The 19,727-nt window shown below is 41.8% G+C and overlaps 1 protein-coding gene across 2 annotated transcripts in view; it reads left to right on the top strand.

Moving 5' to 3' along the window:
* LOC119175693 (tyrosine-protein phosphatase non-receptor type 23) overlaps positions 1–19,727 on the top strand; it is a 99,625-nt gene that overhangs the window by 53,008 nt on the left and 26,890 nt on the right. Inside the window, exons 15-24 of one of the 2 annotated variants that reach the window (XM_075881903.1) lie at positions 3,609–3,802; positions 3,936–5,338; positions 6,372–6,395; positions 13,163–13,366; positions 13,477–13,573; positions 14,617–14,681; positions 16,246–16,374; positions 16,435–16,566; positions 16,642–16,697; positions 17,164–17,268. In XM_075881903.1, the coding sequence (XP_075738018.1) occupies positions 3,609–3,802; positions 3,936–5,338; positions 6,372–6,395; positions 13,163–13,366; positions 13,477–13,573; positions 14,617–14,681; positions 16,246–16,374; positions 16,435–16,566; positions 16,642–16,697; positions 17,164–17,268 (2,409 nt within the window). The remainder of the gene's footprint in view (positions 1–3,608; positions 3,803–3,935; positions 5,339–6,371; positions 6,396–13,162; positions 13,367–13,476; positions 13,574–14,616; positions 14,682–16,245; positions 16,375–16,434; positions 16,567–16,641; positions 16,698–17,163; positions 17,269–19,727) is intronic. The other variant, XM_037426635.2, reaches the window with a different exon arrangement.

The following is a 19,727-nucleotide window of genomic DNA, read 5'->3' as shown; positions in this document are numbered from 1 at the left end:
CCACATATCAATCAAGCCTCGGGGGGACTCTCGCTGCGATGCGCAAGGTCGCATGATTGAACATTTCCTTTTTTCTTCCGGCACATGCCTCCTGAATTGCAAAAAGCCAAATATTACAATATCGTTAACAACACCTTTTCGATAGACCTCAGCATAACATCTCCATCACTTCTACCTTTATTTAAATGGGAAGTCATCAATAATCCATACGGTAGTGACCATTTTCCTATAGTTCTCAGCACATTAATATCAAATGCATGTCCTCCACAGGTTCCTAAATGGCTCACCGATAAAGATGATTGGGAACAGTTTTAAAAAATTACTCTCCTAACTTGGACTGACATGGGGGTGTTAAGCATAGTAGCTGCTGTAAGCTACTTGACAGCTTTTTTAATTGTTGCTGCAACGAAATGTATACCATAAACATGCAGACTGTCCGGCAAATGACGAGTCTCATGGTGGAATAATGAGTGCCGTAATGTGCAAAAACGAAAATAAGGCATGGAAGTTGCTTAGAGATTCACCGACGTCGGAGAATCTTATAAACTTTAAGAACATCAAGTTGCAAGGCAGGAAAACGCACCGACAGGCAAGAAGGGAAAGTTGGCACAAATTTTTATCAGGAATCAATTAATACGCAGATGAGGCGAGAGTATGGAACATGGTTGGTAAGGTGGCAGGACGACAAGCACACTCACTTCCCCTAGTAAACACACAAAGGGAGAGTTTGGAAGACCATGCAAACACTCTCGGGGCGCATTTCGAACAGGTCTTCAGCTCATCCCATTACATTCCAGCGTTCCAACGATACAAAGAAAGAATAGAAAAACAGAAAATAGAATGCCAATCCACAAACAATGAGGCATACAATGAACTATTCGTCTTAGCTGAGCTACAAGCATTGTTAAACTGCTGTAACAGAACTGCCCCAGGCTCCGACCGTATATTATACGAAATGCTCAAACGTCTGCCTCCTGAAACCAAAAAAACTCTCCTTTCTTTGTATAATGCCATTCGGTTTTCCGGTGAGATCTCTTCTGCCAGGAAAGAAGCAGTCATTATTCCAATTCTTAAACAGGTCAAGGACCCATGCTCAGCATCAAGCTACAAGGCCGTAGCATTGACGAGTTGCCTTTGCATGGTTTTTGAAAAAATGGTAAACAGACGACTGATGCATTTTCTTGAAACAAATAGTTTGCTTGACCCATGCCAGTGTAGGTTTCAAGAGGCTAAGTCGACTGCTGACCACCTTGTCTGTATCGAGGCACAATTTCGTGATGCTTTTATTCATAAAAAATTCTTTCTATCGGTGTTCATCGATATGGAGAAGACCTATGACACTACGTGGTGCTTTGCCATACTCCAAGACTTGTCACGTTGAGGTGTGCGGGGTAGAATGTTCGCAATAATAGAAAGTTCCCTGTCCAACCGGACATTTCGTGTCCGAGTTGGCACTGTCTTATCTCGAATATTTGTCCAAGAAACAGAAGTGCCACAAGGAGGTGTATTGAGTTGCACACTTTTCATAGCCAAATTAACTCCTTACGCTTGTCTCTCCCACGCAATATTTTTTACTGCACATATATCGATGATGTTCAGGTTGGTTTCAAATCGTGCAACCTTTCAGTGTGCGAACATCAGGTTCAACTAGGTTTGAACAAGGTTTCTCAATGGGCGGATGAGAATGGCTTAAAACTCAATGCACAAAAGAGCACTTGGGTCTTGTTCAGCCGAAAGAGGGGTCTTCATCCCGACCCCAACACTGACCTGCATGGTGAACGTCTGTCTGTGAAGACCGAGCATAAGTTTCTGGGCCTAATATTAGACACAAAACTAACCTTCGTCCCATACATCAAGTATTTGAAAGACAGGTGCTTGAAAACCATGAATATTATGAAAGTTTTATTACGAACTACATGGGGCAGTGACAGGAAATGTCTGATGAATTTATATAAAAGCCTCGTATGCACGCGTCTAGATTACGGTGCTGTAATCTATCAGTGTGCGACACCATTAGCCTTAAAGATTTTCGACCCTGTGCACCATCTAGGCATTCACCTCTCTACGGGTGCTTTTCAAACTAGCCCCGTAGAGAGTCTGTACGTAGAATCAAATGAATGGTCGCTCCATCTACAGAAGTGTTACATGTCTTTTACATACTATCTCAAGGTTAATGCAGACGAGGAACATTCAACTCACTCCACAATTAATGATCTGTCTAATTCTACATTTTTCAATAACCGTCCTTCGCTGAGACAGTCCTACTCACTCCGTGTCAGGAGGCTTGCTGAGGAAACAGCTGTGCCACTTAGAGAACACCGCTTGATGGCTCCAGCAGTATATTTGCCACTGTGGAAATGGGAAGTTATAGACTGCTATTTATCTTTCATGGAAGTCACTAAACATGTGCCTATTGCACATATCCACACGCACTTCCTCGAACTCAAGCACAAGTACACTTGCCCAGAATTTTTCACAGATGCTTTAAAATATCACACTGGTGTGTCCTGTGCAGAAGTCGGCTCATCCTTTTCTCACTCAGGTATTCTGCACTTTGAAACAAGCATTCTCACCACAGAGGCTCACGCGGTATCTGTGGCCGTCAAGCATATTAAAGAACTGCAATAACGCGCACTAATATACACAGATTGGCTGAGCGTAGTAACGGCTTTGAAAACTCTGCGAAAACATAAAAGTCCGGTCCTTGTGTCACTGTACTTTCTGTTATGCAATATCTATGCTCTCAAACGACATGTAGTGTGCTGGATGCCAGGGCACCACAAGATCGCTGGAAACGCGTTGGCGGATCAGCTTGCCGCATCTGCTCAAGACAACGCTGCCGCCAATACATCCGTAGCTGTCCCTGCACTTAATCTGAAACCTTTCCTATGACGGGAGCTCAGGGCATTCTGGCAGTGCCTATGGGATAGGCAAACAGAAAACAAACTACGTACATGTAATCAAACCGATCACGCTACACACAAGTCACATTTACAAGACTACAGATAGGACACACACACTCGACACATTCATACCTTTTGTCTGATGGCGATGCACCATTGTGTGAGAGATGTGGAGAACCGCTCACAGTTCTCCACATCTTCATCGAGTACAGTGATTTAGATGCTCTCATAAAAAAAGCACCTTTTATTACCATACCAACAACAGATACCTTTGCACCCATCAATGTTCATCGGTAGAGAACCCCGTTTCACACATAAATTATTGCTAGCATTTTTAACAGACATACGTACTTTTAACGTAATATACCCAGGTTGTCGGTAGCACAACCTCTGAAGAGAGGTCGCTGCTACGGTAGCTACATCTCCATCACTGTCTATCGCCTTTTGCCATTCACTGTCACTGCACATATCTCACGTCAATGTCATGGTTTTGATGCTTCTATGTTTTTACCCGCGCCAATGCGAGGAATTTTAAGGCCCTTTTACAGCCACCTATCATAATCATTGTTCGCATCACTTGTTCATTGACCCTGCGCTTTTTGGCCATCAAATGGCCCTTGCACTATAAAACACCACACATTATCATTATAATGTTTTATGTGTTTAGGCATAATTCCTACTCACTATGCTTGGTGCCCATTGCAGGAGAGACGCTATGGTGGCATCGTTGATTGCGTCATTTGAAGCTTATGAAGACTTAGTATCTAAAACCCAGAAAGGAATTGAGTTCTATAAAAAGATGCAGACCAATGTGAGCAAGCTCCTGACCAGGCTTCGTAGTGTCATCAAAGTGCAGGATGAAGAGCGTGCACTGCAGCTGGAAGCACAAGCACGTAAAGGTGTGAGACCCCTAAATGCTTCATGTTAATTATTTCTGTAGCTTTGCATACTTTATGATTCACCACTTCATATCACAGTGCTTGAAAAGTGTTGGCAAGTTGTTCTTACTTTGTTTACTTTTGTCCTGTTCAGCTGGAAAACTAGGAGGAGGCCTTCCTAGTTCATCATCAGGAAGCATGAAGCTGAAGGACTTCTTGCCATATATGACGGGCCAAAGCATGCCAGTTCCAGCACAAACAACTGGCTCTTCCGCCTACTACCCAACAACCAGTTACATGGGTTATCAAACGCCACAAGCCATACCTCAAGCAAGCAGTGAAAAAGGCACTGCTGAGGCTTTAGATAAAGCAGCAGATGTAATGGGTATGGGCGTGCGTCCCACACCGCTTGGATCTGAGCAGACTTCTCCTCAGCTTTCTGCCCAAAATGATGGCTATATTCCTAGTGCCTACGCAACACCGCCTTTCTCTGAAAGCTTCTCAAGTTCTGATAAATATGGCAAGCTGTCACAGATGTCAGTCAGTAGCTCTTTGCAGCCTGGCATTTCAAACCCTTCGATGGCCTATCAAGCCGGTTATACTGAGGCAGCATCAAGTATTCCATCTAGTATGAATGCTGCCATACCTTGCAGGAATCCTGCTGTTATGCCAGTTGAAAGGACACCTATGGGGACCATGTCAGAGTACCATGGTTACTCAGAGTACACACCATCAGGCATGTACAACCTGCCAACCAGCCCTGCATCTACTCTGACGTATACATTTCGCAATGCTAACCTCCTGTCACAAGGGTCTGAAAGCCAACGGCCACCCGAAAGCTCTAGTTTCATGGCCTCCACTAGCAACACGTATGCCTATGGTCAGAGTGTGATGAGCCCCCAGCAAGGTGCCCAACAGGGTATGTCCTATCAATCTTATGCCAATGCAATAGCAACGTCGACAACTCTTCCTGCACAGCCAGTGTACTACGGACTTGGCTATGGCCAACACCCATCTACGCTCAGCATTCAGGCACCCGTTTCATATGCTCAAAGTTACAACCCTCAGCAGCAGGGCACACATGCATCAACACCCTGCCAACAACCAGCATCTGGAGACAATCATTCTGCACCAATGGCTTCTATGTATGGGGTGTACCCTGGAAGCTATTATGCCCGCGGTGCTGACCAGGCTGATCCACAGCAGCAACAGGCATTTCAAGCTGCAATGCCACAGTCATCAAACTTGCAATCTTATGCCAACAACTCATGGGGTTACCAGTCCCCACAGGTGATGCAGTACCCTTCTACAGTGGGATCAACATCTGGAACAGCAACGGTAGAGGCAACAGGTGTGGTACCTTTTCAGCCAGTGGCAGCTGGACCAGCATGTGATGTTGCTGGTGAGGTCCGTGCTTCACAGTCTCTGCAGCCTGGGACTTATGTGATGGATTCCACTGTGCCGCTTGTGCCTGAGGCAGCCAAAAAAGACCTGCTTTCTACAACACTTGACTCCACGCCGGATGCAAATGCTCAAGTAGCTGTCCTTCAACCGCAGGTACGTGTGCAACAAACACCCTGTATATTTACAGCACTGTATTTATGGCAGAGCTAGTTTTCATTGACTTCAGTGTAACTGATAATTTGTTATGTCCGTGTTCATTAGTTGAGGTTTGAGTGTGCAGTGAAATGTCTGTAATTCGATTTGGTTTATTTTAAATCTTACGTAGTTTCTTATGTTCCTGCAAGTATTGCAAAACAGTCCTGCAAAAACTGGCACGGTGGCAGAAGGGTTAAGAAAGGGAAAGAAAACAACCACCCAATTGTAGGACGAAGCCACTAGGAAATTTATGTGTATTTTTCAGAAGGAAAAGCCTCTTAGTTGCCGAAAAACGTCCTGCAATACTTGTGTCCATGTGCTTCTAGTTGTCAATAAATTTGCCCTTGTGGTAGCTTTCTGGTTGGTAGAGCGACTGCCCCGAATAAGCATTTGTGCTGCGTTCGATCCCCTGACCTTGACAAATTTTTTGGCAACTAAGAGGCTTTTCTTTCTCAGAAATCGGTACGGATTTTCGTCGTGCTACTATCAGGTGGTTGTTTTCTTTCCCTTTTTCTTTTTCATGTTTCTGTAGCACATAAATGCTGATAGAAATTTCACTAGGTAATTGCAGTAGCCAGTGCCTTCCTTCTTGAACTGCGACTTCCTAGACCTACCGAGCAGTACCAGTTTTCTGCTAATCAAGAAAGAACACCTTATGGACACCTGGGCTTTTAAGAGGTGCTGCCATATTTCCGAACTAATGTGCTGCATGTGAAAAGTATGTTGACCATTATGCGTACTTATACACTGTGAAGGCTGCATCAAAAATGCTGAAACAGGTCATTATTAGCTCGTAATGGTGCTCTGCAGTGGAACGGTGACCTCACATCAATATGGCCAAGATTTTATATATCTATTTGTTTGTTAGCTTCTCAGGTCACTTTTGCCCTCATTCTGCTTAATTTTTTTGTCTGCTATTATTCAAAGTGTATGTTTGTTTTCTTTGCCCTTTAGTATTGTCCTTCCTTTTCTTCTCTTTTCTTGACCACAGGACAATTCAGATGTTCACCAACAGGTGAGACAGTGGCGATGCTCGTAGCCTTTTCTCTTCATTTACTTCATTATATTCCTATCTAAAAAAGTAAATAAATAAGTAAAAAAGTTACGATAAACCAACTAGGTTATTAAAAATATCATATCAGCACCACTAAAAACAGATCAAAGCACTCTCATGTTTGCATCAGTTAATGTATATTGTAACCTCTTGTGCAGTAGATAGGTCAGTGTGTGTCAGTGTACATTGCTTTCTCCCCGTGATTATTTTTAGTATAGAAATTCATCTGATTCAAATGGTTCACAATCACACAGACTGAATTTCATGTGAATTTAAAAATCTTGCTAACCTTTAGGTCACGGGCTTGATCGGTCACAGCGGCCACTTTTTATTGACCACAGCAGCCACTTTTCATATGGATTGAAATGCAAAAACATTCGTGTAAATAATTTCAATACATATTAAAGAATTCCGGGTGGCTAAAAATATTCTAGGTTCCACCACTAAGGCATGTTTTGTAATTGTGCCATGGTTTTGGCACTTCTAACTCTACCAACTATTACAAATTCAAAAACAACACGATAGCACCACAAATCATTATTAATTCGGAAACCTACATCACAACGCGTGCTGAGTTGTAGCGTGAGTACAGTGAAGGCTCGAACTTACACTCTCATCCCGGCACAGCCCTGTATATTTCTATGGGGGAATACTCCCGCTGATTCAAACACATTATCCACAATGATTAATTTGTACTGGGAACACCTGAAGTTGGCCTAGAGGTATCACGATGTGCAAAACCAAACTAAACCAAATTTACTAGAGGTGTAAAACAATGAAACAGCAGCATTTCTCGGCACATTAGAATTTTGGTGCTGCACTGGAGCTCTTGGGCAAGCTGCAAGTGATGATCATGTAGTCACAACAAAAGAAATGCAAGCAAACGAAAATTACTGATTACTTTTGATTTTGATTGTTTTAACTCTGCCATGTGAATAGATGTGTTTTGGAGCACATATATTGCCATGTATTTCAGCATCAAGGCTTACTGTTCACATGAATGTATTCCAGTGCTTGTTCCTGGTGTATCACCACTCATCAATTAATTCTGTTTGCTATTAGAGCTTCATGAACTTGCCAGATAACTTGCCACAGATGTAGCACCACCTAATTCGCTATGACAAGTACAGAGGTGGCTTCCTTGGTTTGTTGCCCGCACAGTGTGGCTCAACGTTCGTTCATTCTTGTGCTCACTATTTTTCGCACCGTTTAATTCGAACAATGTTATATTCTCCTTTGAGTTTGAATTTACGAGCTTTTACTGTATTATATTTTATTCGGGCCATGCTGACGCTTTGTAATTCCCATGTCATATATCAACTACAGGGTAGACCACCTATAACATTACTGCTTATAATGCAAGACCAGTTATAATGCAGTCTTTTTTTTTACTCTCGTTTACCGTCTCGTAGAACCCTATGTGTACGCATACCGCTTGTTGTACAGTCCCCCTAGCTACAATACCGATTATAATACTGTTGCTGGTAAATATTTGTGACAGAACCCGTAGCGAGTGCGCTTCTGGAACTAGGTGCACTAATTTCATTCCGAATTTAAATGGTAGTAAGCACCACTGGCTGCATGCTCAGCAAGTTTTGCGCAACTGCGACCCTTCAAAAAAGGTTGTTTTGGTTATAGTGCGATACCGTTTACAGTGGGGATTTCGCAACTACAGCGACTTACGTTATAAGCTGCCTACACTGTATTTGTAAGTGTGTCTGATTGTTTGATATTGCTTTGAAGTAATTTCTTTTGAAAGGTAAAAAATAACAAAACTTGTGGCAGGTTGACACTAGGGCACTGTTCTAAGAAATGCAGCTGCAGGATTATTCTCATTGGTCATAGCAACAAGTTACTGAGTGATCAGAGGGAACAAATAACTTGTGCTAAATTAAATTTGTTTGGCTTTAATCTTAGTAATACAAAAGTTAATGTTTTATATAAAACTGAGGAAGCATGCAATACAACGTTTGCTTTAGAGTTTTTAGATTAGCATGATCTTTTTCAAAAATTTTTGGGGCAGATTTGAAGTTGTTTTATAAATTTTTAACGCACCATCGGCATGACTAATTATATAACTTGTATATTTATTTCAAGCTTTTTGAATCTAAAGAGAATAAGACCTCCCCCCAACCTGACCACTCACTTGTTATTTATAGCTGCTATGAGATCTTCGAAGCTTCAGTAAAGCTTATCTGACCAGCCCATCCATCACAAAAGGACATGGTTGTCCAGAAAGCACGAATTATCTGACAGTGATACTGCACTACTGCATTGGAAATGAAATAACGAGGCAGGGATTTAAAATGTAGCCAGTAAAGCTTAGGAGCACATATGGCAGTGAACCCCTGTGAAGAAACATTTGTCATTATCAGCGTTTGTTATATCCACTGCAAGACCAAGCCATCTCCCAATAATTTCCAATTTACCCTGTCTTGTGTAAACTGATTCTATTTTGTGCCTGAAAATTTCCTAATTTCATGATCCCACCAAATGTTGACATTCTCAGCTGCATTTTCCATCCCTTAGTACCTGTTCCGTTAATCTAGCCGGCCACTGGCTATCTGGCCTTTGCAATATATGGTCTGCCAGGTCTATTTCCCCCCTCTTAATGTTATATAGATTATTGGCTACATCTCTTTAAGGGTAGCAAGTTGGAAAATATTCATGACGGCCAGTATAAATTGAACATGAACAAAAAAAGAAGAAAAAAGAAACTATGGCACAGGGTGCTGTGTAATAGCTGAATATTTATTAGAAAAAGTAGCAACTATAAATATGGGTACAAAAGAGATTAATAGCAAAACTGCACAACCCCAAAGATAACCATCAACCACTGCAATAATATCATGCGTGGAGGATCACAACTGTGCACGTTCCTAGAAAGCCACTTCCTCATCAATCAAAGCAATAGAAGTAACATTTATTTGTTCCCTGACACTGTGCCGTTTTTGTGTCTCCTAATGTGATGCCTGTCATTTTCCATTCTGGTGAATGCTTCATAGTCTTTGACTTGTGTTTTCTTTAGTATTCTCCGAGTTTCTGCCTTATATGTTAGTACTGGCAAAATGCAGTGACCAATTGTACACTTTTTTTTTTTTTTAGGGCAGTGCAAAGTTGTTGGTCATTGCCTGCCAAACATTGCTCTCATTATATTTGAATTATCATTGAAACTAGTATAATGTATTATGCAGAATGCTAGGTGATGATTCACCTTACAAAATTTGTTAAAATAAAAATGGCAATCATGGAACTTGCCATAGGAGAACATTGTATTTGCTTGCATTTTAGGTATAAAGCTGGTTTTTAATTTGAGCACTATGTGGTGTGAATGGCATCTCAATGTGGATCAAGATGATGATTTTCTCACCTTTGAGATTTTTTTTTGTACAATTTAGAGATGTCAGTGTGCTTAAAGGGGCCCTGCAACACTTTTTGAACATAGACAACGCTGCCGAATGGTTGTAAAGGCTCTCGATAACACGCGAACCAAACATAGGGCAGCACGCATCTTGCAACTCACAATAAATTATCAGTCAGTTAAAAATCGCTTTCTCTTCTCTCGACAAATGATGGAGGAAGCTCAAAAATCAATCGTAGAAGGCTATCTATCAGCTATTCGCTGATTTGAAGGCGCGCCCTGTCGTTACAGGGATCGCCGCAGGAGGCCCCGACTTGTCCTTGCGTGCGCGCGCTATCACACTGTAAAAACCATGTATTCGGAGCGAAAAAAAGGAAAACTTCTCAATACCATGAGGTGCGCATGACATATTTTCTTTGCCCAACGCATACACCGCTGCTCAGCTTCCAGCGCTTTCGTTACACTTTCGTTGGGACGAAAGAAGAGAGAATGCAATTGCACCGTGCAACTAATCTTTGTAACTCCACTCGTACTGGACAGATTCTTAAACTTTTTTGCGGCGGCTGAATTCGCGAGGCAATAGGCTCTTTTAGTGAATCTATTCCATGGTTACTTGAAAAAGTGTTTCAGGGCCCCTTTAAAATATTCTTAATGCAAAATGCACCTGCCATAGAGGGTATTCATCACTCAGATATTCATATAGTGCAATGTTACAGGGAAAAAAATTCAAATGCAAAAATTGTGGCAAGTTTTCTACAGGCGTATATAGCAGAAAAATTGCAGTAATGTTATTGAGCTTTGAGCACTTTAAACAAATGCCTTTGCTTAATGTCTAAGCCCAATTTGGTATTGAAACAAGGAACTATACTCTTAGGATAATTTTTTTGATGAAATGTACAAGCAAGGTATAAATTCTCCATCACAACTAGCAGCGATCGTCTACACCACCTAGGTCTTCACAATACACTAGATAAGCTAATCGAGACACAGTGCATTGCACAATATACACGCCTGTCCCAAACTAAAACAGGCAGGCAAATGTAGGGTCAGCTAGGTATTAGATATACTCAACAAGGCATCAAAGTACATGTGACATTGGAGGCATGATAACTGCCCTTCCTATAGCCAAGAATATGCATCCCGCCCACAATAAGGGCAGACAGGGAAGCGGAGCACACGATATACAAAAGATATTAGGTAACACGTGATTGATATGTGGTGTTTAACGTCCCAAAACCACCATATGATTATGAGAGACGCCGTAGTGGAGGGCTCCGGAAATTTTGACCACCTGGGTAGGTAACACATGTACACTGTATTTGTAGACGCAGCTAGGTTTATACACAAGCGCACCTACTCAGCTGTAGTGATAAGTTATGAAGGAAAATGTTTGACAAGTGCTACCATCAGTATGCCATATGTAGAAACTGCAGAGGAAGTAGCTGTCACATTGTTCATAGCACGGACAGAAGTGGACGTAATCATCAGCGATTCACAGACGGTGATACGAAACTTGACCATCGGTCGAATCTCCCCAGAGGCACTACGATTCTAAGATTTGGTAATAAACAAGAAAATAGTGTCCACCTCATCTGGACACCCAGATGATAGCAATGAGGCGGGCACACTGCATGGCTCAAAGGCTTACAGATTGAGCATCGGTTAGTCCCGCTGTAGGGAATACTAATGAGTGAGAGTGGGAAGATAGTGTGACTACATTTTATGAAATTACAGTACACCATCGATTGCAGAGGCATACATTTCCACCACCTCATCCTAAATTAAGTAAGAAATAGACAGTCCAGTGTGAGCAGTTTTAAAGACAATCCTACCTGAGTCCAGTTATCATGCACATAATACACTTGATTTATATATGACAGACAAGTGCAGACATTGCAACTTTAGAGCCACCGTAGAGCATATTCTATAAATATGTGCAAGAATAATAAATAATAGCCGTGATGCAACCTTAAACAGTGACTGCCTCCACGTGTGCTTAGTGTCTGCGTTGCTCAGCTCGGACTGGGAGAACCAACTTTGGGCCACCCAGCGAGCCGAGGAAGCCGTCAAAGGCCAACAACTCTCGGCCAAAGCCTAAGCGGAATCAAAGCCCAACCCATCAAATCACAGGGCACTCAACAAAGTTATTTGATATCATCTGAATAACACATATTGATAGATTCTGAGCAATTCAAAGGCTCACCTGTGACCAGAAAAACTTTTCTCTCCAAAATATTCTAACAATTCCAGTGCAAGAAATTGGCTTTTTTTTATTAAATACATTTGAGGAGGTTGCCGAAATGGCTGGGTCGTTGGGCTTGGAATCAGCCATATGCATCTGATATCCATGGAAATGTTGTGAATATGTTGTACCTTGTTCGAAGGGTGCACTACTGGGGGAGAAGTTTCGAGCTGGGGAACACATGTCTCCTCTTCTCTAGCCCAACTGTTGTGGCTGCCCTGACTGATGTGATTGGGCATCGAGGCTGGTCAAGATAGCTTGTTGCTTGATATGCACTTCCTACTCACACATGCCTGGTGTTGAGGTCATGTAATGTCAAGTTATGAGACGTATTAGATATGGGCTGTCGGTCTGGGCTGGTTCATGTTGTCTCATTCGTTGAACAGCATGTGCAGTCAGCAAACAGTTTGAAATCCTTTGTATTGTAACAGATGTGAGGAAAAAATTTTTCTGCCTCTCTCTCTCTCCAATTCTGTTTGGTATCAATAGGCATGAGGGGCAATGCTTAAGTACATTAACATTTGAGAAGGGGAGGAGATGTGCAAGGCTTGGTTGAAAAATAAAGATTTGCTCGGAATTCTCACTCCTGTATTCTCATCTGTGTTTCAGTGGTACCTAGCAAAAAATTAGAATATGAAGTGTTTTTTTATGCTAAAACATGAATTTGATCAAATGTTAACTCTTATTCATTATTATGACAATGCTAAAGTATCACTTGGTGTTTCTGTATCTTTGTTAACTTTTGTCACAGCTCTCACACATTCTCTGGTGTACAAAGAACTTCACCTTTGTTAATAAACATAACCACATTTTTGGCTGCTTTTAAAAATGTGATAGCATTATAAAGCAAATTCACACTTTGGGTTATTTTATTTCAAAGCTGTACATGAGCATTAAGGTTATTTAAAGTGAAGTAGTTGCACCCCACTTGACATGAAATGCTTGGTTTTGCAGTGTAAGCAGTGATATTCAAAAGGTCTTTATAAAGAGTGGTGCATTTGTGAACACTGCAGTATAAGTTTGTGGTCTATAATAGGTGTACTTTGTCTTTGTCATAATAGGAAATAATGTGAAACAAACAATGCAAAGCATTGTAGGATATTATAGTTCTGCTTTCCGTTTCAGGTGCTTTCAAGTGACAGCTGGAAAGACCGGGGCAACAAAGCTGAGGAGAAATCTATGGATGCCCGCATGGTTGGGAAAGATCCTTTGTCAGACCCTGCTGCTCTGGAAAAGTTTATTACAGAAGTAGAACGTTTTGAGAAGTATGTTGAAGGCCTCACTAAAAAGTCCCTTAATGGCCCCACTCTCTTGGAACAAAAGTGGAAGGTAAGCTGTATTTATTCTTGGTGTTTGTTGTAACTAAATGACTATGTGATTGTAGATATTGACTGCAATCTTTTGCACTGTATTCCTAATGCACTATTCACAATTTTCAGGAATACTTAGATGCTCAAGATAGGGAGTCTCGAAAACTTTCAATATCAGTGGCACGATGCTACCCAATGAAGAACCGCATTCCAGATGTTATGCCATGTAAGTTCACATCTTCAAGTTAGGCAGTGAGCGTAGTCCTGAACTTTTTAATCTTTGTACGAGAGAATGAAAATGATAAGCTGAAAAGTAAGAGAACAGTTATTCTATACATTAAGGGGTACTGACACAAAAACTTTAGCCTCGTGTTTTTTTGCTGCAACATTTTGCTGGGGGCCTCTAAGTCATAACACGACGCATAACTTGCTGCAGTGCTCGGCGGATAATTAATTATGTGCCCCTCATATTACTGACTTATCTCACTTTCGTTTTAAAGAACGTCAAGCCGTCAGGTAGAACTGTCACCACCTAGCATGTGCTGTGCTCGACCATGTCAGCCCAGCGCATTTCGACGCACTTCCACAATGTCCGCATCAATAAGTCCTTTCCATTGGAAAATGGGACAGCAGTTTCACCCATAGGTCGGCAAAAATTGTGGAGCTCACTAAGACTCGCTTAAGAAATTTATCTTGCTTCTTGGACTCGCTCGAATTCACCAAAATTTTCCTGAGGTGGACTCACTCTTACTCACACTTGTAAAAAAAAATTTTTTCAGTCGGACTCACTTGGACACAACCTCGCCAAAATATTACGCATCCGGACTCACTCAGACTCATGGCTCGATCTGATTTTGAGTGATTTTACTCGTCAGTGCGTTCGTCGACCTATGGTGTCACCAAACACAAAACTTTCAACGCGTACGTCGCTGCCAGGGACCCACTAGCAGCCACCAAGAAGTAGTCTGCTAAAACAAAAGTGGCAAAAAAAAAGGGCAGCTATGATACTATGAGGGAAGTCGGGGAGCTCATTGTGGGGTCACTTTTGAGGGTGTCGGTGCCCAAGGGTGTCGATCATGCATGCGAACTACAAAAGTCATGTAAAAACCCCTAAGGTAGTATATTTGCTGTTTATACTTTGCAGATGACATATGCATGTTCTCAGGAACCGATCCTGCAGGCTATCTAGGCCTCAAAATTTTGTGCCAATACCCCTTTTAAAAAAATCAGACACATCACTTGATTGTGTTTTATATTCTGATCTTACAGATGACCACAACAGAGTTGCCATGACATCGCAGAGGGATGACTACATCAATGCTTCTTTTGTCAAAGTGAGCTTGGGAAGCCTTTCTACCATAGAACTTGAGTATTTTGTCGTACCAAGAGAACAGCACCATTAAAGGGCTGGATATGTCACACTGCTGTAACATTGCATGCCTTTCAGTGGTTGATGGGCAGGAAGGACATGGTGCCTAAGATAAGTCATTTAAGCACAAAATCATAGTGTACATAATGGTGAAGCAGTTATAAGTATAGCAAACTGAAAAAACAATTAAATGGTGAATTGTGCTGACAGGCATTCTACCAGTAGTGGTAGAATGCATGTAAAAAAAAACTCGCTAGCAGTAGTACATTTCATTGTGATAAATGGACCTTGTTATGTCAATTCTTATTGCGTTTGGTCAAAGACACTAGTGAGAGGAAGTTTATTTATACAGATGAGCAAAGTGTACAAGTAACAATGCCATCTCTCAGTACTAGCTTCATTCACTTCCTGTCCCAACTGAAGATATTGCAGCAAAAACTTGAAAAACATCACTTGGCTGTGACAGTCACAGCATCAGTATGGCAGTGTTGTTATTTGCATGTTTGACACAAATACTTTTCCATATTTTCTCAGAAAGCATGAAAAAGTGTGTGTGTGTGTGTGTGTGTGTGTGTGTGTGTGTGTGTGTGTGTGTGTGTGTGTGTGTGTGTGTGTGTGTGTGAGAGAGAGAGAGAGAGAGAGAGAGAGATAATTCAGGAGCCAGCAAAGCTGTACGTGTGCAATAATTCAGCGCATGAGAAAAAAAATTACTAAAGAAATAAAACACCTCATATTGCTACGAAGCACTACCAAAGATTAAGACGGAGATGGCATGAAAGGAGACAGCAGTGCCCGATTCAATGTGGACTTTGCTCTATGTTGTATGCCTGGCTCCAAGTTATTCAAGTCCAAATATTAGCTACAGCACCTTACAATATCTTAATATATAAGGTGGTTTATATTGATACAGGGAAAATGCCTTCTCAGCCATACTATCGTATTTAAAAGTGAAGCTGACCTTTAGTGGGATCTGTGTTAGCTTGCGCTTTGTGAGCTGGCTTTCCCATATGGGGATTAGCAGGGAAGCCTACTCATTGAGAATAATGAAACCAATGGCTGATTAGTAACATATTCTATTTATCTTCAGCGGCACCTAATGTAATACACACCTTAGTACAGCACATTCCCTGCATAATAGTGCTTCCACATAGTGCATTTGGTTATCAGTCATTTGAGGCTTGCACCAACATGCACCTATCATGCTGTACCATAATCCTATAGTGCTAAGGCCACAAGCACACCTGGCATGGAATGTTTGTCACTTTGAACCATACTTATTCTGTATTGTCATTTTTTTGAACTGTTTTTGTCATAAATATCAACTAGCTGGATACTGAAGAGTTAATGTTACCATTGTCTATGCTTTCCTTGACATGTTGTTTGCTTAATGGTACGATGTAATTAATGAAAATCTTGATTCCTTGCAGAAGCAGTGCAATGTCATATATATTATGTGACAGAATAATGTCACAGCATTAAATATGTGTGTGCTAATTGGCTTTCTATCAATACTTGTAACCCACTCTCAGGACCTGACGCCATTTTGCCCAAGCTACATCCTCACTCAAGCCCCTCTGCCAGCAACATTCTCTGACTTTTGGGCAATGGTATGGGAGCAACAAGCAGAAACAGTAGTGTGCCTCCAAAGTAACTTTGAGGTGAGTTTTGCTAGAGAGAAGTTTCGGTCTTGCCAAATCATTTTATTATCTTACATGCAGCTGAAGAGCCACATCTACTGGCCTGTGGAGAAAGGTCAACAGATTAAGCATGGAACACTTACTGTTTGCCTACAGTCTGTCAAAGAGAAACAGTTTTACATTGAGCGTATGATCAACATCATCAACAGTGATGTGAGTTTGAGCCCATCAGTAATGTTTACGGAAATTTTACTTGTTCCCCTGTTAAAAGCAACTTGTTTTTTTCAGAATCCAAAGGTGTCTCGAGTAGTTATCCACCTACAGCTTCTAGACTGGCCACTCAGGTAAGCAACTTGCTTAGCATTATGCAAATAATAGAAATTATGGTGATAATTTTACGTTACAGAGCAAGGTATGTATGGCCAGACTTTTGTATTTGATGTGCATATGGCATGCATTGTCATTTCCCTAGTTTTTTTTTACCCCAAAAAATGGCTTTTATGAAGATAACAGCTTGTCTTGTGTTTATATGCAGTACTGATGGATTGAAATGTGTCAATTTAAGGTTAAGCAGTTCACATACCTTTATTTCTTTTGTCTTCAATGTATATTACATTTGCATAATATTGACTCATAGCCTATATAGAAGGCTACGTTGCCTTCAGTGGCCTGATTTGTCTCAACATGCTGTGGTTATCTTGAGCAATTGCACACACCTGTTAGATTTGCAACTTTACTGTCGCAGTTCATCCTCTGCTCACTGTGCGGTATGTGGTGTTTATTTATGTGACTCCTTTGTCTTTTTTTCAGTGGGAGTCCAGCTAGTCCAGCACAGTTGCTCAGCTTCATTTCGGAAGTCCACAACTTTCATAAGACCCAAAGGAATCACTCACGTCCTATTGTGGTGCATTGCTTGTACGTTTTATATTTACTCTCTTTTAAAATATCATGGTTTTATCCTTATGACAAGAACCTCTGTATGCAAGGCGTTCAAAACCAATTTCTGTTTTTTTTATCCTTCTTGCTGAATAATTAACTGCTAAGATGGTTCAGCAGAGCCACATTTACTCAGCAGTGTAATTCTTGAGTTCTCCCCCGACAAGCCACTGCCGCCTCGTATTCTCCTAGGTTTCACAAGTCATCCGGTGGAAGAGTACCTACAGCCCGCTACACGATGTTACAACTGTCAGCGATATGGACATGTTGCCAAATCGTGCCATGGACAACTTCACTGCAAAATCTGTGCAGGAGCACATGATTACAAAGAATCCACATTGAGGAATCATCCCAAATGGGCCAATTGCAATGTAGACCACGTAGCGTCATATGCTGGTTGTCCGAAACACCAGGCAGCTACTCGACTAAAGCGACAAGAAATTTTGCTTGGAAGAGCTCCAAAAAAGGGATCGCCTTGTCCGAATTTTGAAACTGTGTATCCACTCCCTGTGACTTCAAAATCACAAAAGAGTACATCACCACTGTCGTATGCGACGGTAGCCAAGCGTGCTTCAGCCCAGAAAAACAAGAGTACAGCCAAAACGGACCATAGAGGACGATGACCAAGCGTTCAAAGGCAGACAAGCGACAGCAGGACACCGAAACCATCAGCAACTCAGGATAACCAAGCATCTACACCTTTCATCTCGCCAAAGCCAAAGGCACAACAGCAACATGCACTGAAAAAAAGTGATGTGGATATGGTTATGTCGATGCTCTTCCTTGCTTTGAAGGCAATCCTGCGTGTATTTCCATTGGCCAATGACCTACCAAAGGTGAGCGCAGTTCTTTCATTAGAGCCTCTAGCAGTACAACAAAAAATTGTTGTATAGCAAAATGACTCTACAAATGAACAACTGTTTCCGCAACACAGCTGTGTTTCAGTGGAATGCCAATGGCCTTAGGTCCAAGGAAGCTGGTTGCTCAGTATAGCTTCCCCGTTCTGTGTCTAAATGAAACCAACGTTGGCCCTGACTTTAGGATTTCTAACTATGTCACATATGCATCAAGAAGAAATCCAGGCTTGAGCAGGGCACTGTTATGCGTACGGCGCGACATACCCTCTTTTGTTTTATACTCGTTGGACTCGAATGTGCCAGAATTTATAGGGTGCAAAATTCAATTCCAGAAACTTACCATCACCGTAATTTGTGTTTATTTGCAACCATCTACACGTATCTCCGAATCATCTCTGGTTCATTTATTCGGTAAAGCCCAGGAACCTGCCCTCATCTGTGGAGATTTCAATGCGCACAATACCACGTGGGGCAGTACTCATACCGATTCACGTGGGAGAACACTCAAAAAAGCAATTGATAGATGTGGTCTTGTTGTACTGAGTGATGGATCAGTAACGTTTTTAAGAGGTAATAATTAAGCCAGCTGTCTAGATTTGGCTATAGCCTCTCCTGACATTGCACGAGATATGAACTGGTGTACAGACCTCGAGTGATCATTACCCAGTTCTTATGCAAAACCCAAGAATGCAATGCAAACGACCACATTGATTTCAAAGCTAACTGACTGGAAACTATTTCGTGAACATACTGGACGTGACTTGATGGGAGTCAATGAATTGGATACATTTATGTCCTGCATTAAAAGCAGTTACTCCCGTGCGACAAGGTTACAGCAGGCCACTCCAGTGTAGATGCAGACTATGAGCGCCTACAACCTATTAGAAGGCGAGCAGAACATCGCTATCGCCGCACTGGGAGGCTTGAAGATTATAAGAGTGAGGCCACACACATTCAATCTAACCGACACATGCAAAAGTAAAGTCTGAAAAAATGGCATGATTTCTGTAATGCACTGACCCAATTTACTCCACTTCCGAAAATCTGGCAAACAATCACTGCTCTAAGTCATCCATTATCCCAGCGAAACCCATTCAAAGCATTGGCCATATCTCTTAGATTATCCGAACGTGATGTTTCTAGTAAGTTTTGCACAATGCTGACTGGAACTGGGCAATTGGTTCACAACACTACTGCACTGCCTAGTTCTGTAGAGCAGCAAATCCAAGATGCATACACTTTATCACATACTGGACAGCACGTATTCTCTATTAGAGTTGCGTACTGCTCTATCACTAACCCGCATAAGAACGGCAACCAGTCCCGACAACGTATCGTACAGTGTTCTGAAAAATCTAGGACCCAACGGCATGCCAGTTCTTCTACGGATATATAACGGCATGTGGACAAAGGCGTACGTTCCAATGTGTTGGAAGGTCGCGAGAATCGTCCCACTGCTGAAGCCCGGTAAATCACCGCTTTCACTTGACTCATTCCGGCCAGTCAGCCTCACTAGCTGTGTATCTAAAGTAATGGAAAAAATGGTTGACAGAAAATTACAGTGGTGGATTGAAGCTAACA

The sequence above is a fragment of the Rhipicephalus microplus genome, chromosome X (genome assembly GCF_043290135.1).
Source record: "Rhipicephalus microplus isolate Deutch F79 chromosome X, USDA_Rmic, whole genome shotgun sequence".
Taxonomy (NCBI): domain Eukaryota; kingdom Metazoa; phylum Arthropoda; class Arachnida; order Ixodida; family Ixodidae; genus Rhipicephalus; species Rhipicephalus microplus.
Note: the sequence above shows the minus strand (reverse complement) of the source record. Positions and strands in the feature narration are given on the sequence as shown.